At 45.1% G+C, this 25,694-nt stretch overlaps 1 protein-coding gene across 4 annotated transcripts in view; it reads left to right on the top strand.

Annotated features, from left to right (window-relative positions):
• The window catches only part of LOC138267357 (dipeptidase 2-like), a 527,669-nt gene that overhangs the window by 386,963 nt on the left and 115,012 nt on the right, over nucleotides 1-25,694 (top strand). For all 4 annotated transcript variants that reach the window (XM_069216259.1, XM_069216257.1, XM_069216255.1 and 1 more), the window contains one exon: nucleotides 21,035-21,164. In XM_069216259.1, coding sequence (XP_069072360.1) covers nucleotides 21,035-21,164 — 130 coding nt within the window. The remainder of the gene's footprint in view (nucleotides 1-21,034; nucleotides 21,165-25,694) is intronic.

Consider the following 25,694-nt stretch of genomic DNA (forward strand, 5'->3'; position numbering starts at 1 on the left):
TCATTCCTAAAGGCAATGCACTCTGCAAATGAGGCCAGCATTTTGCCACATACTAGGACTCCAAGAAAAAAAGCTACATAACAACTGTGGTAGGTTGGTGGAAGGTTATGTGGGGGCGAGAGTAGTGATTCAGGAGTATCATAGGAAAATATGTTTAATAATCAGGAAGGATATTTACAGATTACACTCCAATAAAAGTGATTGAATCATGAGCAGTGTACAGGTTAAACAACTTTGGAAATATACAGGCACAAACCATCAAGGACAAAGTGAGATAAATATTTGAGGACGTTCATTCCCTTCATGTCAATTTGAGACAGAAGAATTGTTGGACTGTGAAATTCTGGATTTTATTTTTTTACTATAAAAGTCCCTATTTTCGTACCCATTTTAAAATGTATAAACAGGTTATAGACAACTACAATAACATTTTTTTTAATGCAGCAGCAGCTACTGCAGGTGTTGATATAAATTGTGAGACTCTACTCACCACCAAGGAAAAAATAGTATATAGCAACTGGTTATAGGAGCACATCTTACTTGATAACCTAAATAGTGCCACATGGAAGAAAGATGCAAAAAAAAAAAAAAAAATCACATTCTAAATTCCCCAACAGCAATCATAACTGTCTAACCAGAGGTGTCCAGGTGATTCCATCTCTTCAAGACCTTGTGTTTTCAGTTCAGGCTTTTCACTTTCATTCATTGCTTTCAGGCATTTTAGTACAATTAGTCCAGTTTAAATAGAGTATTACTACAACATTCAGAAATGCGTTAAGTTGTCAAACAAAAGTCCATGACTGGAAATACAGTTCCCTGATGGTGCAAATTAAGGTGGCCACCTATTTTGACCACTCCACATTCTGCCTAGTGAAAGCCAGAACAAAATGCACCAATGCCACATTCAACACTTACCACTTGCACAGCTCACCTTTCAACTTGAATGACATCAGGGAAGCCTGCATTCCATGTACAGACCCCTTTCTCTATACTGATCATAACACTCTTACCCCTTCCATGTTTTTTTTTATAAAAAGGGAGCAGACAAGAGTTTGATACAAAACAAAACAATTCCCCTATCTGAAGATTCAGCTATGAATCCCTTCTCTCAGTAATAAAACAGACCTTCTTCCATCTCCTTCTATTGACATTGTCTTACACAAGTACACACTAAGACACCTAGACAGGTTCATCAAGTAGCTCAATCTTCTGCTTGACACATTCTTCCACAACAATATTTCCTCCTCCATGGTGATTTTAAACTACTCATCACACTTAGGAATTCAAACTAGCTTTCAGTCTCTCCGAGTAGACATTATCAAATCATACACTTCGGACATAAAGGTAGTCCCTGCAACATCATATTCTACATCAAGTCCAAACTCTTCTCTATCCTACTAATGCTCTATCTATTGCCACTCATTGTTCAACACTTCTATCAACTTGCTCTCTTCGAGGTGAGAGAGATCAAGTTATATTAATAAACTAGTGTCATAGAAGTAGCATACGTCAGCTAATAAATCTGTAGTTTCAAAAGCTTAACAGAGAAAATAACATAGAAATTATAATTTACAGGTTTAAATTGTGGTGGACATTGTGCCTACCATCCGTATTTGACACCACGTTTAAAAATGAAATTATTATACATTAATAAATCTGTGAATAGTTATTAAATAATAATATGAAAGTATAACAACATGAAAGTATTATTTTAGGTAGAAACAGCAGAATTCAAATGTATTATGAGCATTAAATTAATATGAATTAAAAACACGTGTATTGAATTAAATAAATGTAATTAACATGCAAAGAAAAATAAATAAATGTTTACAATTGCTTTGACATAACATGAACAATATTTGAAATTAAATAATTTGCATTGTATATAGGATTTGAATTGTAAGGAGCACAATAGATTTATTAATTTATTAATGTATCAATGTGCATTTAGGTTTCTTGACTTGACTAGGCCTTAAGATTCATTTTGCAAGCAGCAATAGAAAATCACTTGTTTATTCTGTCTTCTCTGACAGGAATTATTTCCCTAAGCAGCTAATGTAATGTTGAATGCTCTCTTGTATTGTAGGCAAAATACATGTTTCAGATGCAATAATGTAACAGTAATTATTCTAGCTGTTGAACCAAACAGGAAATCAACAGTGTTCATGTGAATGAATATTAGTTTATTTTATTGTGGATCGGGTGAAAAGAACTGCACATAGCAAATTATTGGAAAATGTAATATTTCAGAGGAACTGTATTAAGTCATAGAGCAAACAATGCACTTTTGCTGAGAAGATTCTTAAAAGTATCAGAACTTGGTGGTGCCATCTACTGTGATTGGACGCTGAAACTGACACACAGGGTGTGCCCACATAAAGAAGTAATTAATAAATTGTGTCTACTTTTAACTAGTGAAAAACCTGGGAACTTTCAGTCAGTCTACGTTTGTCTTGAAGCTGTCCAAAACTCTGTCCACTTCTGTCTTAAGTATGTTGTCCCATTCTCTTCTCTAAGTCCCCTGATGAGTTTCCTCATCATAGTCTTAACTGCCCTATTCTATGTGGTTCAGTACTAATAAGGCCAGCTAATTCTGACCTGCTGATCTGTCCTATGTGCAGATCGTGTTCTGCACCATCATAATGCTGCCATCAAAACACCAGCATAATTTTAAGTTAGTTGCCCTAGTTAGATGTTTTCCAAATTATTTTTGTCTTCCTTTTATTTTTGCTTTGTCTGCAGGTGTTAGCGATTTCACACACATGCTAATCCCATTTTTGGTTAGTGATAAGGATGGCCCAGGTCTGAAATTGATTGTTCAAATTGTATTTTGGTGATATATTGAGGTCACCATCATCTGCACTGAAACCTGATAATAATGTTCATATTGTGCTGTTGCTAATCTATATTATTCTTTTGGAGTGCCTAATTGTATTGATGTTTAGTAAGCTAAATCTTTTCAGACATTTCGGTCAGCCTATGGTTTTCATCGATGTTCAGTATTTAGTTTTGTGCATCATTTACGTGACATTGATTTTTGGGGTTGAAATAAAGCTTTGAAACTTTACTCAATTTGGAGTTTGATTTAGTGTTCAAATTGTAATGGTGTTTAGTATTGTTTGTTATATAATAACCTTGATTTGTTATTGAATGATTCTGACTACTATACTTTTCACCAAGTCCAAAGATCTAGTCGACCTCAACAAGTGAGATTTGGTGATGGTGTCTCACCCGAGTGCTAGTGGTAGGTGAGCCCAGAGCTGGAAGATAGGAATTTTCCAGGACCCCAACGCTCCAGCAGTTTTGGTAGCAGAGCTATGGTTTTGTCTTGTGAGGAGGAGAGTCAGAATTGCCCACATTGTGAGTTGTTCTTGGTGTAGTATAAGGGTTGATGAAATCTCAGAGTTGTGTTACAAGTGTACGGTATGTGTTTTGAATAGGGTTTTGTGTTTGCAATGCTTTGGCAAATCAAGGTGAAGTGTGATGTATGAATGAAGTAGGGAGTTTGCGTCCTCCAATGTAATTGAATAGGGAGTTTGCATACTCCAAATAAGAGAGTAGGGATTTGACGTACTGCAAGTGAATGCTGCATTTTATGCTAAAACAAAATGTCCATGTGGTTGTGGTTGTACCAGGTCCTGTGAGGCCTAAGACTCCAGAGTAGTGCACAAGTGTATGGAGACACTTGGTTAATTTATTGTCTGCAGGTATGGTGCTGGTCAATTGAGTGCTGTCAACAATACCAGTAGTATTTCCCTTGAGTGTGTGTGTTGTTGGATGGTATTAGATGATCCTGAGTGCATATGGAGGATCCACACCAATCGGAGTAGGGTTTGTGGGTCAAATCTTACTTGCGCCCATGAGAAAGCCACAGACAGAAGAGTAGCTGCTTGTGCAAATGGCCACAGTTGAAATTTCCGTACAGCTTCTAAAGTGTTTATGGCCTACCTGTAGTTGAGCAGACAGGTTTTTGTGCTAGCAATATTTGCATTTAGGTTTTGCGTGAGAGGTATATGAGACAACTCTGAAGCGAGCCACAGCTGCTGAACCGAGTGAGTGTGGTGTCGTTTGGCCAGCGCTGGAATAAGTCAGTTGGTGAGAAAAGCAACACACGGATTGGTGGAAAAGACTGCGCTGCTAAAGGTCGAGTACGGCTTGTGAAAAGGATTGTGGGATTGAAAATTATTTCCTGGTTTCTTAGATTTTGTGTTTGTGAATTAGAATTGTGTAAAAATGAAGTTTTTCAAAGCTTTAAGGAGTGCGTTCAGAGGAGATATTTTTATTCCAGTTAGGGAGGGTGAGCCTTCTCCACCAGACAGCACACCAGCATTCGAAGTAATGGAAGAGAGAGGAGTTTCAGCATGTCTTTGGGTAAATCAATGATGCAAAATAACCAAGAAGGAGGGTACCTTAGCTTTTCCTAGTTATGGAACCTTTATTTTGAGAATTGTGGAGAATTTGAGAGGGGTGTTGTATGAGTCAAAACCCCTTTCTAGACCTGCACAATTTGAAGCACTTGCTATTTGGGAATTAGTTGCGAGACAGAAAGAAGCTCAGATGTTCGAAAGGAGAATGAGGAAAGCAGAAAAGACGCTAGCAGAGGCTAGATGGGATGCAGAACAGAGAATGTGGAGAGCAGATACATTACATGCATTGAAGTTATTTCCAGCAATTACACAAAAAGGTGATGGAAGTGTTAAGCTTAATGCCACAAAGAAATCTGAGGAAGATACAGAACAGAAATTGGGTGAAAATAAAAGGGTAGTAGATGTCGAGAGTGATTCAGATGATGATTTTTTAACTCAGTTGTTGCAGAATCGTCCCCCACTGTATAATGCAGTTGAAGCAGTAAACCAAAATGTAGTCCCAAGTATTGCCATAGCTCCAGTTGCACAAAGTCAGGTTCAGATAATTTCAAATATGCCTACTGCTAATGTTGCACAGATGCCAGCAGTTTATCCAAACGTTAATACAGTTCAAAATGTTCCAGTCCACGTTATGTCACAGCCAATTCCAAATTCAGGAATGACTCAGTTTGAGTCCCCTCATTATGTACAGACACCTGCACAATTTGTGAACCAGAGACAGACAATGCCAATGTATTCCCCAGTAATGACACCACAAAACATTGCCCGAATCAGTCAAATCAGGTTTTTGGTACATTATTGACTGGCCAGAGTAAAGAATTAATGTTCCTGCAAAGTCAGTCGAATTTGTCAGAACAAGTAGCATTGACAGTTCCCATAACTATGGGTCCAGTAGTCCTGTTATACACCCAGAGTAATAATGAGAGTTGTCTCCACATTTAAAATTCATTATCAGCAATGAATTCACCTTTTGGAACTAATGCAAAAATGAGAGACTGAGCAGCACAGTGTCAGCCATGACGCCTATGAATTATTTTGTTACGGGCAAGATACATAATGGAATTGGTCCACTAATTGATGTGACAGCAAGCAATAAGAGCCCCATGTAATGCACCACAGTTTGTGCCCCAAAACAATGGCAATAACAATACTGACAAGGTTTGACAGCTCAACAATTGACTGAATGGCTAGATAATTTGAGTGGATCATCCATTACAGGAATCACACTAAAGGGAGAAAAGACATTAAACCTGGCTAGATTAAAATTAGAGTTGATTGAGAATATTGAGGGAACCCTTGAATTAGACAGATTAGATTCTTACAATGAGAATGAATTTGCGCTTCATTTGCAAAGATGTTACTCTTAGAGCAGTACATGCTTATGAGAAATTGGCTAATTTGTCTCAGAAATATGAAATGGAGATGAATAAATCCAGTTGAAAAGGAATTTCAGATTAGAATTTGATTCGAGAGATATTGCAAACATGAGATCACCTGGAATGAAAATTCACGATAAGGACTTGATTCAAAGCATTCAAACTTGGGGAACATTAGATAAAAGGGAAGGCAGATGGGAAAAGAAGAGAAATCAAAAGAAGAAGCCAACTGCATCTTCAAATGATGTACAGCAGGGTGAAGGAGCTGTAAAAATGATGTTTATGAGAGATATTCCGGGAGGGAATGTTGTTCATGTCCCATGGAGTAGAAGTGACATACTGTCATTTACAAATGATTACCCAAAGCTGAGGGAGAAAGCCGTGGAATGGTACAAGCAAACAGAGAGGTTTGTCAAGCTTGCAAAGTGTTTCTGGGAAGATCTGAACACTTTAATTGAGATTGCGGTTCTGTTGGACCTGGCTTTTTGACGGGGTCATCCCCAAACTTTTTGCCTCCTTCCTCATATTTTTTTCTAACCTGTTGGTGTTGGCTTTTGACCTCTGGGCACCTTACCACTGCTAACCAGTGCTAAAGTGCATATGCTCTCTGTGTAAATGATACTATTGATTGGTTTATCCATGATTGGCTATTTAATTTACTTATAAGTCCCTAGTAGAGTGCACTATATGTGCCTAGGGCCTGCAGATTAAATGCTGCTAGTGGGCCTGCAGCACTGGTTGTGCCACCCACTTCAGTTGCCCCTTAACCTTGTCTCAGGCCTGCCATTGCGAGGCCTGTGTGTGCAGTTTCACTGCCACTTCAACTTGGCATTTAAAAGTACTAGCCAAGCCTAGAACTCCCCTTTTTCTACATATAAGTCATCCCTATTGTGTGCCCTAGGTAACCCCTAGAGCAGGGTGCTATGTAGGTAAAAGGCAGGACATGTACCTGTGTAGTTATATGTCCTGGTAGTGTAAAACTCCTAAATTCGTTTTTACACTACTGTGAGGCCTGCTCCCTTCATAGGCTAACATTGGGGCTGCCCTCATACACTGTTGAAGTGGCAGCTGCTGATCTGAAAGGAGCAGGGAGGTCATATTTAGTATGGCCAGAATGGTAATATAAAGTCCTGCTGACTGGTGAAGTCGGATTTAATATTACTATTCTAGAAATGCCACTTTTAGAAAGTGAGCATTTCTTTGCACTAAAATCTTGTTGTGCCCTTCAATCCACGTCTGGCTAGGTTTAGTTGACAGCTCCTTGTGCATTCACTCAGTGTGAGAAAACAGGGCTGATTGCAGAGGCCCCATAACTTTTTGTCCCCATTTTCCTCTTTTTGCTGGTGTTTTCCTGACTTTGATGGTGCCCTGGGTACTGCTAACCAGTCCCAGGGCCTGTGCTCTGTGTAAAATGGATATGCAAATTAGGCTAATTATAATTGGCTAAGTTAACCTACCTATAAGTCCCTAGTATATGGTAGGGCATGTAGGTTTAGGGACCACAGCATAGGTGGTGCACACCTAGGTGCACTGCTGAGGTGCCCAGTGTCATTTTAAAAGCAAGCCTGCCTTGCTGGCTGCTTTTAAATTAAAGTTATATGCAAATTCGACTTTGGAATTAAAGGTACTTCCAAAGTCTTAAACTACCTTATTTTTACATATAAGTCACCCCTAAGGTGTGCCCTATGTGCCCCTAGGGCTGGGTGCCATGTAACTATAAGCAGGGACTTTATAAAAATAGATTTATAAGCCCTGGTGAGGTAAAAACAGCCAAATTCGTTTTTCCCTCATGGAAGTAAATGGCCTTCATAGGCTAGAATGGGCAGACTTTATTTTAAATTTTAAAGTCTCCTTAAATGTTACATACCAAGAATTTGGTATCAAATTGATTGTTGTAATAAATCCCACATCTTCCAATTGTTGGATTTAATATAACTAGTTCAGGTTCAGGTTTCTTCTCCAGCAAGTGTCTGATGAGGTAGGGCAGAGGCCCTGTTTTATTCTAAGTTGTGCCTTTGAAGTGGGGGTGACTTCAAAGAGTGTCTAAGAAATGCACCAAGCCCCCTTTCAGTTCAATCCTGTCTGCCAGAGTCCCAGTAGGGGGTGTGGCAGTCCTTTGTGTGAGGGCAGGCCTCCACCCTCCCAGCCCAGGAAGACCCATTCAAAATGCAGATGTATGCAAGTGAGGCTGAGTACCCTGTGTTTGGGGTGTGTCTGAGTGTTGGAAAATGGGTTATTGGTAGGGCAGGTAGGTACCTACACCTAGCAACAAGCCACCAACCTCCACATAGGTACAGTTGGGTCTCAGTAAATTAATCCCAGCTCAACCCTTGGTAGCTTGGCATCAAGCGTCAAGGCTTAACTTAGGAGACAAAGTGTAAAGCATTCAAATATCACAAAACAGTAATTAAATAAAACACAGGAAACAGTTTAAAAATCCAAAACCAATTTATAAAAATAGCTTATATTTTTATCTTTAAAATGACACAAAAACTATTAAAATCGGTTCAGGGGAACCGGAGATATGAATTTTTAAAGTATAATTATTTTCTAGCGCTTAGAAACAAAAAGCGCCAATCGGGTCATCTGGTTGCACCAGAACCGGGGCAAAGTCAAACTTTCAGGCCGACCGCGATGGAGCCCTGCTCGGCTACAAGTCGCGGGAGGCCTCGGTTAAAAAGTTACCTTCTGACTTAGTCTCTTTTTTGATGTTTTTCTTCCCCGGGACGAACCTGCCAGTTGAATCCGACCTCCTGGAGCCCTTGTCCGGATACGCGAAGTCGGTTTCCTCGGTGGTGATTTTTACCTTCGGATTTAGTCGTTTTTTCGAGATGAAAATCCTTCGACCGGGGTAAACCTGGATCTTGATCCGACGTCCGTGGAGCCCTTCTCGGATACGATGGCTGGGAGGTCCCGGTCAACTTTTTACCTTCGGACTTAGTCTCTTTTTTGGATGTTTTTCTTTACCGGGACGAACCACAAGGTCAGGCCGGGTCGCGGTTGAGGCAAGCCGGCTAGAATTTCCGCGTCGGGTCGGTCACTTTATGGAGCTTTTTTTAAAAAAATCTCCAATCTTTTCCAAACTTCTGGGGCTTCACCCAGATGTTCTTTTAAGGTTCTTTTGGGGTCCACAGCTCACCCCAAGGGTCCAGAAGTTCTGTGATGGTCCTTGGGAAGTGCGGACTTCAACTCCCAGAATGCACCTGGCGCAAACTCCTTTTTGGCCACTGGACAGTGGTCAGCTGGTCGCTTTCTTCAGGAGTTGGTGCAGGGGACTGTGGTTTAGCAATTTTTCACCTGTAGCAAACAGGGAGTCCCTCCTTGAACCAGTTGAAGCCAGGCAAAGTCCTTCTTGTGGTGAAGCCCAAGTGTGCAGCTGGTGCAGTCTTTCTGAGTGCAGGGTCCAGGTGCAGGCCAGGGGTCCAGCAGGGCAGTCCTTCTTCTCCTTAAGTTCCTTTCTTGTTGAATTCTGGAGGGGATCTCCGGTGTGGGGTCAGGTACAGGGTCGTCCCCCTGTGATGACCACTTCCTGGGAAGTGTGGCAAAAATCCATCCCAAAAGGCAACAGTCTCTAAAAATCCAACATGACTGAATCTGATTTTTGGAGGTTACATCTGGCTGAGCCCACCCACTGGTGTGGCTAAAAATCATAAACACACCCCTCTCCTGCCCTCTCCTAATCTAATCAAGGGGGCACCTAGCTGTCTGGGGTTGCAGGATGTGGGGGTGTTGCTGGGTGCTCCAGATGTCCTTCTCTGCCTTTGAAGACCAGTTTGGCAGCCCTCCCCCTTCCTGCCTCACCATCTGCTGAGGGGAGATTCTCTCCCCCAAGCACATTCCTTTGTGTGAAGCCAGGCCACTTCACACCTCATCAAGGCAGCCTGGCAGAAGCTGCTGCAGGCTGGCCAATCAGAGCACAGCAGCAAAAACAATGCAGAGCTGAAATTGGCAACTTTTTAGGTAAAGTCTAAACTTTTTACCTGAACAAGTTATATTAAATCCAACAACTGGAAGTTGTGGGATTTATTACAACAATTAATTTGATACCAAATTCTTGGTATGTTACATTTAAGGAGACTTTAAAAATTTAAAATAAAGTCTGCCCATTCTAGCCTATGAAGGCCATTGACTTCAACGAGGGAAAAACAAATTTGGCTGTTTTTACCTCACCAGGGTTTATAAACCTATTTTTATAAAGTCCCTGCTTATAGTTACATGGCACCCAGCCCTAGGGGCACATAGGGCACACCTTAGGGGTGACTTATATGTAAAAATAAGGTAGTTTAAGACTTTGGAACTACTTTTAATTCCAAAGTCGAATTTGCATATAACTTTAATTTAAAAGCAGCCAGCAAGGCAGGCCTGCTTTTAAAATGACGCTGGGTACCTCAGCAGTGCACCTAGGTGTGCACCACCTATGCTGTGGTCCCTAAACCTACATGCCCTACCATATACTAGGGACTTATAGGTAGGTTAACTTAGCCAATTATAATTAGCCTAATTTGCATATCCATTTTACACAGAGCACAGGCCCTGGGACTGGTTAGCAGTACCCAGGGCACCATCAGAGTCAGGAAAACACCAGCATAAAGTGGAAAATGGGGGCAAAAAGTTAGGGGGCCTCTGCAATCAGCCCTGTTTTCTCACAATAAAAATAGAGAATATTTATCTAAACAAAACAAGACCAAAACGACAAATATTGACCATACAAGTCAAGTTATTAATTAAAAAGCTAAAAGAGTTTTCATGTCCATTTCAACACAACGCTAATGCTGTTAGTGTGAAAATGTACCTGGCTGGCATCAAAATAAACCGAAGGACGATTGTGCATCGAAAAAGGTAAGCAGTGTGTCGATTTCGTACCCAAAAGCGAGGTCGTGCGTCATTTCTCCTTCTCTGGTCTGATTGGCGTGTGTCGTTTCTTTCCCCGCAGTAGAGAGATGTGTCGATCCACACAAAGCACCTCGAGTCCGGCCAAGCTTGCGTTCTTTTTCCACACCCAGCGATGTTGCATCATTTCAGCCTCCGTCAGCGATGCCGAGCGTCATTTCTCCAGCCGTGTGTGTTGATTTTACAGCTGCGCTGCGTCGATTTCAGCCGCAGAGTTGGCAGCCCGTCATTTCTTTAGCCGGCAGGAGTCTCAGCAGAGGCTCCAGGTGCTAGCAGAGAGAAGTCTTAGCTGTCCCTGGGACTTCAACAACAGGAGGCAAGCTCAGTTTTAAGCCCTTGGAGAGTTCTTCACAAGCAGGAAGGCACACAAAGTCCAATCTTTGTCCTCTTGCACAGGCAGAATCAGCAACTGCAGGATAGCTCCACAAAGCACATTCACAGGCAGGGCAGCTCTTCTTCCTCAGCTCTTCTCCAGGCAGAGGTTCCTCTTGGTTTCCAGAAGTGATCTAAGGAATGTGGTTTTTGGTGCCCTTCTTATACCCATTTTGCCCTTTGAAGTAGGCTTACTTCAAAGAAAAGTCTCTCTTGTTTGTAAAATCCTGCCTTGCCAAGGCCATGTCCAAGACACACGCCAGGGGGTTGGAGACTGCATTGTGTGAGGGCAGGCACAGTCCTTTCAGGTGTGAGTGACCACTCCTCCCCTCCCTCCTAGCACAGATGGTTCATCAGAATATGCAGACTACACCCCAGCTCCCTTTGTGTCACTGTCTAGAGAGAGGTGCAAACAGCCTAACTGACAAGCTGACCCAGCCAGGGAATCCACAAACAGGCAGAGTCACAGAATGGTTTAAGCAAGAAAATGCTCACTTTCTATAAGTGGCATTTTCCAACACACAACCTTAAAATCAACTTTACTAAAAGATTTATTTTAAATTGTGAGCTCAGAGACCCCAAATTACATGTCTATCTGCTCCCAGTGGGGAATCTACACTTTAATCATATTTAAAGGCAGACCCCATGTTAACCTATGAGAGGGATTGGCCTTGCAACAGTGAAAACCGAATTTAGCAATATTTCACTGTTAGGACATATAGAACACATTACTATCGCCCTCATTACAACCCTGGTGGTTGGTGTTAAAGCGGCGGTAATACCGCCAACAGGCCGGCGGAAAAAAAATTGAATCACGACCGTGGCGGAAACCGACAACATAGCCAATTTAACACTCCGACCGCCACAGCGGTAGAAACAAACAGCGCAGCGGTCACCGCCAACAGACAGGCAGAAGACGATGTACCACCCGCACTATTATGAGAGGCCAATCCGCCACCTTTTCAGGGGCGGAACCAACGCAAACAATAACACAGCAGAAACAGGACTTGGAAGGGAAAACACTCACACCTCTCCACACCCCACGAGGAACCAGGATGCCATGGAGCCAGAACTCCAAATACTCCCTGCGATGGTATTCCTGCTCCTCTATCAGGAGCAACAAAGACGGCGGCGACGGCCACGGTGAGTACTGCACCTACAACATAGGGGAAGGGGGAGGGAAAAGAGAGTGACACACACATGGAACACGCATCACCCCCAACCCCATCCTCACCCACAACACCATACACACAAATACATGCTGCAACATTACATTTACACCCCCCACCCCACTTTCAAGAACGCAAGGACAAAAGGAAATGAGTTGAACAATGGTAATCATGAAAAAACAGTAGGCCCACTGCATTATCCTGGGGAGTGCAAAGCCACAGTCTCTCAAGTCTCTCCAGTGGGTGGTTTGCCCACTGCTTTATCCTGGGGAGTGCAAAGCCACAGTCTCTCAAGTCTCTCCACTGGGTGGTTTCCCCATTGCTTTATCCTGGGGAGTGCAAAGCCAGTCTCTCAAGTCTCTCCAGTGGGTGGTTTACCCACTGCTTTATCCTGGGGAGTGCAAAGCCACAGTCTCACAAGTCTCTCCAGTGGGTGGGTTGCCCACTGCTTTATCCTGGGAGTGCAAAGCCATAGTCGTTCAAGTCTCTCCAGTGGGGGGTTTGCCTACTGCTTAATCCTGGGGAGTGCAAAGCCACAGTCTCTCAAGTCTATCCAGTGGGTGGTTTGCCCACTTCTTTATCCTGGGGAGTGCAAAGCCACAGTCTCTCAAGCGGATAACAGTCTCCACTGGTTCTGGAAGGGGCTTTGTGCCCAGAGTGCTTCATCCTGCCAAGGACAGAGGTAGTGGATGCCTTTCTCCATTGGTTCTGGAGGGGGCTTTGTGCCCAGAGTGCTTCATCCTGCCAAGGACAGAGGTAGTGGATGCCTTTCTCCACTGGTTCTGGAGGGGGCTTTGTGCCCAGAGTGCTTCATCCTGCCAAGGACAGAGGTAGTGGATGTGATACTCCTCTGGTTCTGGAGGGGGCTTTGTGCCCAGAGTGCTTCATTCTGCCAAGGACAGAGGTGTTGGACACCTTTCTCCACTGGTTCTGGAGGGGTCTTTGTGCCCAGAGTGCTTCATCCTGCCACGGACAGAGGTACTGGATGTGAAACGCCACTGGTTCTGGAGGGGGCTGTGTGCCCAGAGTGCTTCATCCTGCCAAGGACAGAGGTAGTGGATGGCTTTCTCCACTGGTTCTGGATGGGGCTTTGTGCACAGAGTGCTTCATCCTGCCAAGGACAGAGGTAGTGGATGCCTTTCTCCACTGAAGGTGTTGCATCATAGAAGCTTCCAGGCTCCTGGAACTGACCACCAGGCTCGGTCGACTGACCACTGGGTATGGCCGCCATGTCTGCGGTGGTGCCACTGGCTCAGGACGTCACGGGTCCGCTGGCGGTGCTTGTGGCGGTGTCAGTAGCTGCGGTGCTTGCGGCGGCCTCTGTGGTATCGGTGCTGGTGGTGGGCTCTGTGGCAGCGGTGCTGGTGGCGGACTCTGTGGCAGCGGTGCTGGTGGCGGACTCTGTGGCAGCGGTGCTGGTGGCAGACTCTGTGGCATCGGTGCTGGTGGCGGACTCTGTGGCAGCGGTGCTGGCGGCGGACTCTGTGGCATCGGTGCTGGCGGCGGACTCTGTGGCAGCATTGCTGGTGGCGTACTCTGTGGCAGCATTGCTGGTGGCGTACTCTGTGGCATCAGTGCTGGCGGCGGGCTCTGTGGTGGCGGTGCTGGTGGCGGACTCTGTGGCGGCAGTGCTGGTGGCGGACTCTGTGGCGGCAGTGCTGGTGGCGGACTCTGTGGCGGCAGTGCTGGTGGCGGACTCTGTGGCGGCAGTGCTGGTGGCGGGCTCAGTGGTGGCGATGCTGGTGGCGGGCTCAGGGACTGCGGTGCTGGTGGAGGTGCATGTGGTGGTGCAGGTGGCAGTGCAGGTGGCGGTCTTCTCTGCCGTACCCATTGGCATCGACGTGGACAGAAGGTGTGACACTGGTCCCATAGTCTGTGCCACCATGCCCTCTCCTGACCTGCCCTTGATTTTCTGGCACTTCCCCACCTTGGATGGTGGCGCAGCTGTCTTGCCACTATCCCCTTTTGTTTTCCCTGAGCCCTTGGTGGCAGGTGTTTTCGCCTTCTCCCTCCGGGATGTGGGCAACTTTTTTACTTTCGCAGGTGGCGGAATGTCCTTGCCCTCGCTCCGTGGCACACTGGCTGCCCTGATGCTTTGCGCACTCCAAAAGCCCGCTGTTGCTGGGACCACTGTGCCCGGTGATGTGGTGGCTGAGGTGCCGGGTTGTGACCTGGAAAGCCTGGCCCTAGGGGACGGAAGGGGGGGGGAGGTGTAGGGAAGAGGTCAATGTTAGCCAGGAAAATTTTTATACACACACTGGGACAGGTAGATGGAGTGGGTTTGGGAGTGGAGGAAGAGGTAGTGGTTGTAGGAGGTGTACGATTGCTGAATTTGGGTGAAGGTGTATGGGCTGGAGGCTGTGCGAGGTGGATGGCTGTTGGGTGGGTGTGTGCCTGCGTTTGTGTACTTTGGGAGGAGGGCTCACAGACACACTGGTAGAGGACACAGGGGATGTGTGAATGGTAGTGGGGGTGGTGATTGCACGTGACTGGTGTGTGGTGATGGGCATGCTGGTGATGGAGGTAGTTGCTGAAGATGTTGTGCATGCAGGTGTGAGTGGAGACGAGACAAGGAGGGAGGAGGACGACGTGGAGAAGGGGGACGCAGTGGAGGCAGTGGATGTTGGTATGTCTGCATAGGAATGATGCTTGTGTGAGTGCCTGTGGGATGTGTGGTGCTTATTTTTGCCAGAGCCACCCTTGTGTGATGAGTTGTGTGCATGCTGGTCTGATGTTGTGCTTGGAACAGGCTGAGGTACAGGGGATTGGGTCTGGGTGGAGAAAGTAGGAGGGGGGAGGCTGGACACAGGGACAATGGCTGCCTTCAGTGCTGAGGCCAGAGCCTGAAATGCTCTCTGTTGGGCTGCCTGGCCAGAATGAATGCCCTCCAGGTATGCATTTGTTTGTTGCAAATGCCTCTCGAAACCCTGGATGACATTCACAATGGTAGATTGCCCAACAGTGAGGGATCTCAGGAGGTCAATAGCCTCCTCACTGAGGGTAGCAGGGTTGACTGGGGCAGGGCCTGAGGTGCCTGAGGCGAAGGAGGTGCCCACCCTCCTCGGTGAGCGGCCACGGGACACACGTGAGGGGCTTCTGGGAGGGCGATGCTGGTGGGGGGGTGGTGGCTGCACCTGTTGATGCGGGGGGCACAGAGGGGCTCACTACCACAAGGGAGCTCCCATCAGAGGAGGAGTCGCTGTCGATGATGTCACCTCCTGTCCCTGCCGTGGAGCTCCCCTCACCCTCCGTCCCACTGGTGGCTTCAGACTCCGTTGTCTCGCCCTCCAGGGCCAAGTGGGATGCAGCTTCCTCCTGCTCCGGTGCCACTGCTCCTCCGCCTGATGATGCTATTGCACACAAGAACAGGGAGACCACAAAAAGGGTAGGGGAAAGACAGAAGAAATACATGTTCAGTGCATGCAATACCACTACCGTTGACGGAAACTACAGACACAGCAGCCCTCTGCACTACACCATGCACTTAGAGTTCCTAGATTAATCACACGCCCATGGTGTACAATGCCTATGCCCGATTGCTGCACACATGAAAGTCACAGTAGCCTGAATAGGTGTAGATGGCTCTTACCACTGGTGGGGTTGGGGTGCCACATAGCCTGCCTCACGAAGGGTCCTTGTCTACAAAGCTGGCCCTGGCCTAGGGTAACCCACTGCCCACCTCCCCCACCCAGACATCTCATAATGCGCGCAGAGTCAGATGGATGTGACGGTACTCACCCCTTGTGGCTGATGTGATGCTCTCAGGTGCCCATCCAAATCCGCCAATGTTGTAATGAGGGCCTATATGTCCTACCTTAATCATACACTGCACCCTGCCCATAGGGCTACCTAGGGCCTACCTTAGGAGTGGCTTACATGTAAGAAAAGAGAAGGTTTAGGCCTGGCAAGTGGGTACACTTGCCAAGTCGAATTGGCAGTTTAAAACTGCACACACAGACACTGCAGTGGCAGGTCTGAGACATGATTACAGGGCTACTAATGTGGTGGTACAACCAGTGCTGCAGGCCCACTAGTAGCATTTGATTTACAGGCCTTGGGCACCTCTAGTGCACTCTACTAGGGACTTACCAGTAAATCAAATATCCCAATCATGGATAAACCAATCAACATACAATTTACACAGAGAGCATATGCACCTTAGCACTGGTTAGCAGTGGTAACGTGCTCAGAGTTCCAAAGCCAACAGCAACAGGTTAGAAAAAATAGGAGGCAGGAGGCAAAAAGATTGGGGATAACCCTGCATAAGGAAAAGAGTCCAACAGTACTGAACCACATAACAGAATAGGGCAGCTAAGACTATGATGAGGAAACTCATCTGGGAACTTAGGGAAGAGAATGGGACAACAGACTTAAGACACAAGTGGACAGAGTTCTGGACAACTTCAAGACCAACGTAGACTGACTGCAAGCTCCAAAGTTCTTCAATGCTTAAGAGTAGGCACAATCCATTCACTGTTTTTTCAGGCGGGCACACTCTGTGTGTCAGTTTCAGCATCCAATCACTGTAGATGTCACCACCAAGTTCTGATACTTTTGAGAATCTTCTCAACAAAAGTGTGTTGTTTGCTCTATGACTTAATATGGTTTCACTGAAGTATTACGATTTTCTTTTCACATGATCCACAATAAACTAAACTAATATTCATTGACATGAACACCCTTGATTTCCTGTTCAGCTAGAACAAATACTGTTACATAATTGCATCTAAAACATGCCTCTTGCCTACAATACAATAGGACATTCAACATTACTTTAGCTGCTTAGGGAAATAACTCGGGTCAGTGGGGACAGAATAAACAAGTGATTTTCCATTGCTGCTTCAAATCATATATGCAATGCAAATGATTTAATTTCAAATATTATTCATGTTATGTCAAAGCAATTTTAAACATCTTTGCATGTTAATGGCATTCATTTAATTCAATACAAGTGTGTTGTCTTCACATTCATTTAATACTCATAATACATTTTAATTCTGCTGTTTCTAGCTAAAATAATACTTTTTTTTTTAGAAAGTGAGCATTTTCTTGCTCATACTATTTCTGTGATTCTGCCTGTTTGTGGATTCCCTGTCTGGGTCAGTTTGACAGTTGGGCTGGTTGCCCCTCACACTAGACAGTGACACAAAAGGAGCTGGGGTGTAGCCTGCATATCCTCATGAGCCATCTGTGCTAGGAGGGAGGGGAGGAGTGGTCACTCACACCTGAAAGGGCTGTGCCTGCCCTCACACAATGCAGTCTCGAACCCCCTGGTGAGTGTCTGGGGCCTGGCCTGGGCAAGGCAGGATTTCACATTTTAAAGTGACTTTACTTTGAAGTAGGCCTACTTCAAAGGAGAAATTGGGTATAAAAAGGGCACCCAAAACCACAGACTTTAGAAAACACTAATGGAACCAAGAGGAACCTCTGCCTGGAGAAGAGCTGAATAGCTGAGGAAGAAGAGCTGCCCTGCCTGTGACCGTGCTTTGTGGAGCTATCCTGCAGTTGCTGCTTCTGCCAGAGTAAGAGGGCAAAGACTGGACTTTGTGTGCCTTCCATCTTGAGAAGAAATCTCCAAGGGCTTGATCTAGAGCTTGCCTCCTGTTGTTTGAAGTCTCAGGGACAGCAAAGACTTCTCTCTGCCAGCACCTGGAGTATCTGGAGAGACTCCTACTCTGCCCTGTGGTGCCCATCTAGTTCCTGTGACCCTGAAAGGAGAAGCTGGCAGCCTAAAGACAAGAATATCCACGCACAGAGCGCCGTGCGGGGAAAAGATTGACGCAAATCCGATCTGCTGCTGAAAAAACGACGCTTGCAGGAAACGCAACCGGAGAATCGACTCACGGAGCAGGAGAAGCGACGCACAGCATCGCTGACGGAGGCTGGGAGATCACAACTTGTGCTGCGGGATTTCCGACTCATGTACCGCCGTGCGGAGTTATTTTCGACGCACACCCGCCCATGCAGGGTTATTTTTGACACGCACCAGGTACATTTTCACTCTAGCATCGCTAGTGTGTGTTTAAAACTACTTAAAGGCTCTTTTTGCATTTTTATTGAAAACTTGACTTGTGTATGGTGGATTTTTGTCATTTTGGTCTTGTTTTGTTTAGATAAATATTTCCTATTTTTCTAAACTGGTGTTGTGTCATTTTGCAGTGTTTTCATTAAGTTACTGTGTGTGTTGGTACAAATACTTTACACCTAGCACTCTGATGTTAAGCCTACTGCTCTGCCAAGCTACCAAGGGGGTTAGCAGGGGTTAGCTGAGGGTGATTCTCTTTTACCCTGACTAGAGTGAGGGTCCTTGCTTGAACAGGGGGTAACCTAACTGTCAACAAAAGACCCCATTTCTAACAAGAACTAATAAGGCCAACTAATTCTGAACTGCTGATCTGTGCTATGTGCAGCTTGTGTTCTGCACAGTCCTGATGCTGCTATCAATTGATGCTGAAAGAAGGTGACAGTTGCTTTTGAATCATCATGCATGTTGCCCCATGAGGAGAGGTATAACTAAATGTGGCTTTCTTGTTTCCTTTTAGCCAAGTCACTTACACCAGCATATTTTTAGAGTTAGTTGGCCTAGTTAGATGTTTCCAAATTATTTTTGTTTCTTTTTATTTTTGCTTTGTCTGCATGTGTTATCCTGTTGCCACAAATGCTAATCTCAATTTTGGTTAGTGATAAGGGTGGCCCAGCTCTGAAATTGATTGTTTAAATTGTATTTTAGTAGCATATTAATGCCATAATCTGCATTGAAACATGGTAATAATGTTCATATTGTGCAGTTGCTAATCTATATTATTCTTTTGGAGTGTCTAACTGTATTGATGTTTAGTAGGCTAAATCTTTTCAGACGTTTCAGTCAGCCTATGGTTTTCTTGGATGTTCATAATTTAGTTTTGTGCACCATATGCGTGACATTGATTTTGGGATTATAATAAAGCTTGAAACTTTACGCGGTATGGAGTTTGATTTAGTGTTCAAATTGTTATGGTTTTAGTATTGTTTGTGATACAATATAATTGAGTTGTTATTGAATGATTGTGACTACTACACTCTTCGCCAAGTCCAAAGATCCAGTTGACCTCAGTAGATGAGCTTTGGTGATGGTGCCTCACCCCGAGCACTGGTGGTAGATGAGCCCGCAGCTGGAACATAGGAATTTTTCGAGGGCCCCAGAGGTCCAGCACAGGTAAAACCCCTTCTACCATGCTCAATGTCATATATAGAAGTCCACATTTAACATACTATCCAATCCCTTAATAACCTTCTGGAGGAAATATGTTCAGCCTTAAAAAAAATGGAACAACTTAACACTCATCTCTTAACACTTCTGAATATCCCCTACTCCTGCCTCTCATTCCCCCTCTTCGATCCATATCTTCACCTTGATCTTATGCCAGCTAAAGAGTGATATGCAACATGCCTATGCAGCATGTGGATCTGGATCTGCTTAAAACTATCAACCTCTCCATAATCTCTTTTTCTTGTGAGACTGAAATACTGAAACATCCTCCTACTTCAATACCTTACATTTTCAGTCTAACCTAGAGATTGCTCCAGTTTTCTCAAGAGCCTCCCCATTGAACAATTGACTGATTTTGACTAGGCTCTTTCAGCAATTGGTTTACACTTTGTCACTTACATCTTGGCTCAGCCTATTTGGAATATTTATCTGTTGCCAAAGATATTGGTTGTTCTGATGTATGCCTCCAGATGCATTTGAGTGCTTGTATCAGTATCATAGCAAGGATGTCATGGGCTCCGGTCTAAGTAAGAAAAATACCCCTTTTGACTGCTTTTGGGGGTAGTAAAATACACCCATTCTCAGGATTCTGTGGGACCTTCAGGATTCTGGGCTCCAGTTCCACTGCATTTTCCTAATGGGAGACAAGCCCTAACCTCAGAGTTTGCAATTTCCATAAAGTGACATAGTTAAGCTGGCATGAGGTGTATCTCATAAAACAGAATTATTCTTTCCTAATACTGAGGCCTTGCTCTGGCATCCAGCTAGACTTAAAAGTTACCTAGGAGGAATTGGTAACCTTACAACCCACACGTTACTTGCAGTGAGACTTACCATTGCATACACCTAGAAATGTCCTACGTTCTCTCTGATCTCAATATAGGGGTTCAATCTATTTGTAGTCAGTTTATATAATGGGAAAGTTAACTGCCACCGTTTAAGATTCTTTAAGCAAGTTTGAAAAAATATGGGTTTAATTTCGAACATTTATCGAGGTGCATCCCTTATTGTGGAGGTCCACGTCCTCGCCAGCATACACTGTAACATGCACAGCCTAAATCTAGTGAGCAGGTAGCGAGCATTTAAGCTACAAACCCTTATCACGTAAGGCGAATGTGCAAAGGGGATATTACAGCCACTGTTAACATGCAACAGTCTCTTTGCTTTTTAATTGAAAGTGAACAGCTGGGCAGTTTGTTTCTTATAAACTGAACAAAAGGACTTTTGATGATGAGAGTGGCTATCACTTAACCAGGGTCTACCCAGATCCTCAGCAGAGAGGACCACCCTCATTCACTTGCCTTCCCTCAGTCTGCAGAGATCTGTGAGAGGTGGAGTAGAGGGCTGCTCCCATCTTCTATTCCTCCACTTCCTTCTAGTGTCTGTGACTGGGGCAAGACATGGGAAATTTGGAAGATCAGGGAATTGAGTTGTAGTTTTGGAAAGCTCGAAACCAACCCAAACATCTCACTTTTAAATAGACGTATCTTTTGATCACAGCGACATATCCTGCATTTCTAATGTTTATCACGAGAACTACTGTTTGTAAACCCGTCTGACAACAAAAGAACAAATATGCTCATACTGAACATATTAACATTTACTTTGCAGTTCTGGTCAGCATATGTGCTTTGTAATGCCCAAAACAAAGATGCCGTACGTCTGACCCTGGAACAGATAGACATCATCAAGCGCATGTGCAAAGAGTATGAAGAGTTTGAGCTTGTAACCTCATCAGTCGGTAAGACATTTTTTTAGCCAAAACCCTTTGATTCTACTAGCATTATTTGTAAAATATACTAACTTATAGGGGCTTTCAGCCAGCCCTCTTCATACACTGATTCTGTTACTGTGTCATTCATATTTTCTTCAGCCCAGACAACATACAACATCAGACAGTGAGCCAGCCCACTTCAGCCATTGGCAAACCTCACCACGGATGACAGCATTCTGCCCCTTTACAAGGAACACGTCAGCACAGAAAGTAGTTCCTTTAAGTCCCAGGGACTATTACGGCAATATGTGGTTTTTGAGACAAAAGAATACTTTTGCTTTTAGTCAATATTTTTTTTTGTCAGATTGATAAAGGCCCGGCAGCGTCCCCAATAATTGAGTTTTGCAAACCACAATGACAAAATGAAATAAGCATTGATAAAGTCAAAAGAGTGAGGTTAGACCTATTGGTTTTGCAAATGCATGTGATTTTAGGTGTACGTAAACAGGTGTATGTTTCCAAATCCACAAGAGTTCAAACATGTTTAAAGGAAACTGATCTTTTGTTTTAAACTTTATATTAACTTTATGAAACAACTAAACAACAAATAATGTTTTGACAGTATCTGGCCAAGAACATCCTGGCATATAAAACACGTTTACAGTTGATATGACCATAATCTAGGAGGAGTATACAGTACTACGAGATACATGCAGTGATAAAAATGGCGAGCCCAATTACATAAATGCAATTGTTTACAGGTTCTTTTTCACACAAGTCTAGGTAAACCACATCTATTTTCACCCTCCCACATGTTGCCTCTGTCTGTGGTAATCCCCACGCATAGCTGAGGAAGATCCCATTAGTGAGTGTGCCTCGCATGCAGCACATAATAAAACTGTGGATCATTGTAGTAAACTCCCACCAAAAGCATGGCAAGGTGGTCCTTGTGGCAATGTGCTGCCACAAATTGAGCCCCCTACCCTGGGTCAATGGTAACATCTTGTATCTTAATACAGGAATTGCATCAAACCCATATTAACACCCCACATGCATGTGTGGTAAAGCCTGCTGCATAGCGAGTGCTCCACATAGGCCTCAGCATGAGGGGATCGCTGACTCGAGTCAGACGTTTTTCCTGCAAGATGGCTCTATTTTATGATGCTGTACCTACAGTATCACTTTACAAATTTTACAGGTGTCATTTAACCCCCGTACATGGCCTCTCTTTTCTAATTATAGAAGCCAAGCATTCTGCAAGCCACGCAACACCATCAGCACTCACCAGAGTAATTTAAAAGTAGTTGTATACAACCCAATCCACACCCTGCCCACGTAGTGCTCCCCAACTATTGGTGCAGCAGTATTTTATCACCCCTCGCCCACAAAGACCCCCAATAAGAAGTCCCTAGTTGGACAATGTGGTACATACATGGGGAATGGGGACAGAAAGTGCTCACCAAGCACTCCTGCTTCAGGAAAATGCAGGGTGCTGCATCACAAGTAAAGTGTGTGCCCATCCACCTTGCATATGTCTCAGACAACCAAGATTCCTTCCCAGCCACTCTTGTGGCCCACAACATGAACGTCACCACAGCATAAGGGAAACCTGTACCTGGGATCCACACCCAGTCCACAGGGGGAGCAGTTATACTAGGCTACAATTGATGTGGACCCATGGCATCAGCCACATCTCCTCCAGGCACCCCACTCTCAGTGCCAGCACAGCAAGATATATCATTTGTGCTCTAAAGCAACTCATACTATATCAACAGTACACAAACAAAAGGCAACTGTGAAAAACTTTTCCCTGAACATGCAGTGTAAAATCATGGAAATTGTATATCTCAGTGCCCTCCTATCGGAGTGTCTGCAATTCCTGGGATTGATGGAATGGCGCATCATGGTCTCTGAGTAGCTGAGTAGTCTTTCAATAATCGAGCCGGGCCTGGCCTCCAGCACCAGTCGAAGCATCAGGAAATGATAAGCATCTTCATGTTGGAGCGGGCCTGAGATCTCTCGCCCCAACAAGTCAATAAGACATTTTTATACAAAGGTTTCCATTTAGAATTTAGAGTTTCAGATTTCCAACATTGGTTAATTCTGCTAGGCCCACTATGCGCAGATTGTTGCGACCGGAGCATGCCTCTAAGTCTTTGGCTTTGACCTGTAGTGTGGTAAGTGTCTTTTCCAGTCATTTCTGTGTCTTTGAGGCTTGCTCATCCTTCACTTTGGAAACCCATTGCTCCATCATGTCTAAGAGCCCTGCATGCTTGTCTATGCACTCTGACATCCTGTCCATGCGACATGAGAGAGCATCAGTCTTGCTATTGATTTGGTAAGGTTAGGCTGCATGGCAATCAGGATTTGGTGCAATTCTCCATCCATCTCAGGTCCTGAGGCCTCAGGGCCCATCTTGGGTGCTGCCGCGCCCTCCTCCTGTAGTCGGGGAATCTTCAGTAGATTAAATTGCAGCTTTGGTTGTGATTTATCTGCCATGCCCATTATATTTAATGACAGTGTGGCCTTAGCAGAATTTTTTGTGCCTACAAGGTAAAGCCAACCTAAAGCAGAGTAATGGTACCACAGGTGGCACTGCACAGCAACATGTGCAGTGACAAATAGCATGCAAGTGAGCTCTGCTCCCAAGTCCATGTCCACAAAGCACGATGTGGGGCCAGAAGGTATATCCCAGGAAATGGGGCCAGGTGGCAGGGTATCAGCAGGTCACAGCTATGGCCTTGGAGTGCCTCCTTAGGATGGACACTGCCTGCAACATGTACCCAACACAGTAATGGGGCCAGTCCAATGCCAAGCAGATATGTAGCTGGGTGGTCACGCAGGGAGGTGCTATTACCAACTGCCTGCACTGCCATGCTACCAGCTGTGTGCTCTCTCCACAGACAGACCCAGGAATTGCCCCTACTCAGTCAGTCTGGCAACTATGCACTCAAAGCCCACCTGTTAGTGACATGGGTACAGCCCGGGGCCCAGTGATGTTGCAGTCTCCAGGGTGGGATTCCTCAAAGGGCCCCCAGGCAGTTGTCCCGCTTATGTCCTCTGGGAGAGGCAAGGTGCATAAAGGAGTGGTCAGCCCAGTCAAATGCAGTAATCCACAGTGTGCACTGTGTTTAGTCACTGGTCCTACAGGCACAGAAAACGACTGGGTCACCTACTAGTGGAGAAGTGCCTGATCTGCAGTATGTCATGGATGGGCAGGGCTAGTTTCAGGGATTCCTACAAGGCCATGCACCCCAGCACACCCTCCAGTGCAGAAGCAATACCCAACCAGGCACCACAGCAGGAAATTGTGGTAAACTGAGGCCATGTAGGGTGGCGCCACAATCAGATGCTCACACCCCCTGCAGCCTTCTTTCACTGTGTGTTGCTCCCAGATGAGCCAGTGGCTTTATAGGCCTGGCCAGCCTCAACTCAGCACACACGGGACCTCGTCACAGGCCACCGACCACTCTACTCTCCAGGGGCAAGGGGTCGTGGATCTGACCATGGCCGCCAAGCTGTTGAGCTCTGCAGGCATGCACTTCAGTCTCCTGTAGAGCCTCTGACCAACCATGCATGTCCCGATCTCCAACACCACTATACCCAGATGAGGTTCAGTGACCAAGCCAGACAGCTCTCATTTCGGGCACCAGCACGGGTGCCTGGGGATATGACACCTTCCTCCCAGGCCTTGATCACAATGCAGTTACGCAGGCAGGGCAGCACACCCAACAGCAAAGCCTGCGGTAGGGTTCAAGTCCCGTGCTCTGACACATCTGTGAGGCAGGCATCCCTGGGCAGCTTTAGGGTCACTGGTGCCGCCTTAGGCATAATTTTTAGCAGGATTAGTTGTACCAAGTTAGCATTAGGCAGGTCAGTGTTGCATGCAGCTCCAGTAGTGTAGTTGGGCACATGATCATTTAGGATTGTGAATGCGGCTGAAGGAGCTCACCTAGAAGGCGGCCATCATCAGCCCAGTCACCACCCCCCCCAAAAGGAAACAGGTCTATCTATTCTCAGTGTCATGAATTGCGTCATTTAATCAATTTGCTGCCAGGTTTTTTCCCCCCTTAGGTGCAAGGCCTTTTTTTGGCTATTTGGGGCAGTTCGTGCTTAGGCCCTCATATGTTTTTTTGTCTACATAAGCTACAACATCCTAGGAATTCTAGAGGTACCCAGAGTTTGTGGGTTCCCCTGTAGAAGACCAAGAAATTAGCCAAAATACAGCTAAAATTTATTTTTATTTTTAAATGGAAAAAAGTGCTACAGAAGAAAGCTTGTGGTTTTTTCCCTGTTTTTTCCCCTGAAAATGACATCAAGAAAGGGTTTGCGGTGCTAAGGTCACCATATTCCCAGCTTGAATCAGAAAACTACACTTTTCAACACAATTTTGGCATTTTACTGGGACGTACCCTATTTTTACTATTTTTTGTGCTTTCAGCCTCCTTCCAGTTAGTGACAGAAATGAGTGTGAAACCAATGCTGGATCCTGGACAGCTAAACTTTTCTAAAAAGAAGACATTTTCAATTCAGCGAGGGGTCCTTTGTGTAGATCCT

Source organism: Pleurodeles waltl, chromosome 12 (assembly GCF_031143425.1).
Source record: "Pleurodeles waltl isolate 20211129_DDA chromosome 12, aPleWal1.hap1.20221129, whole genome shotgun sequence".
Classification (NCBI taxonomy): Eukaryota; Metazoa; Chordata; class Amphibia; order Caudata; family Salamandridae; genus Pleurodeles; species Pleurodeles waltl.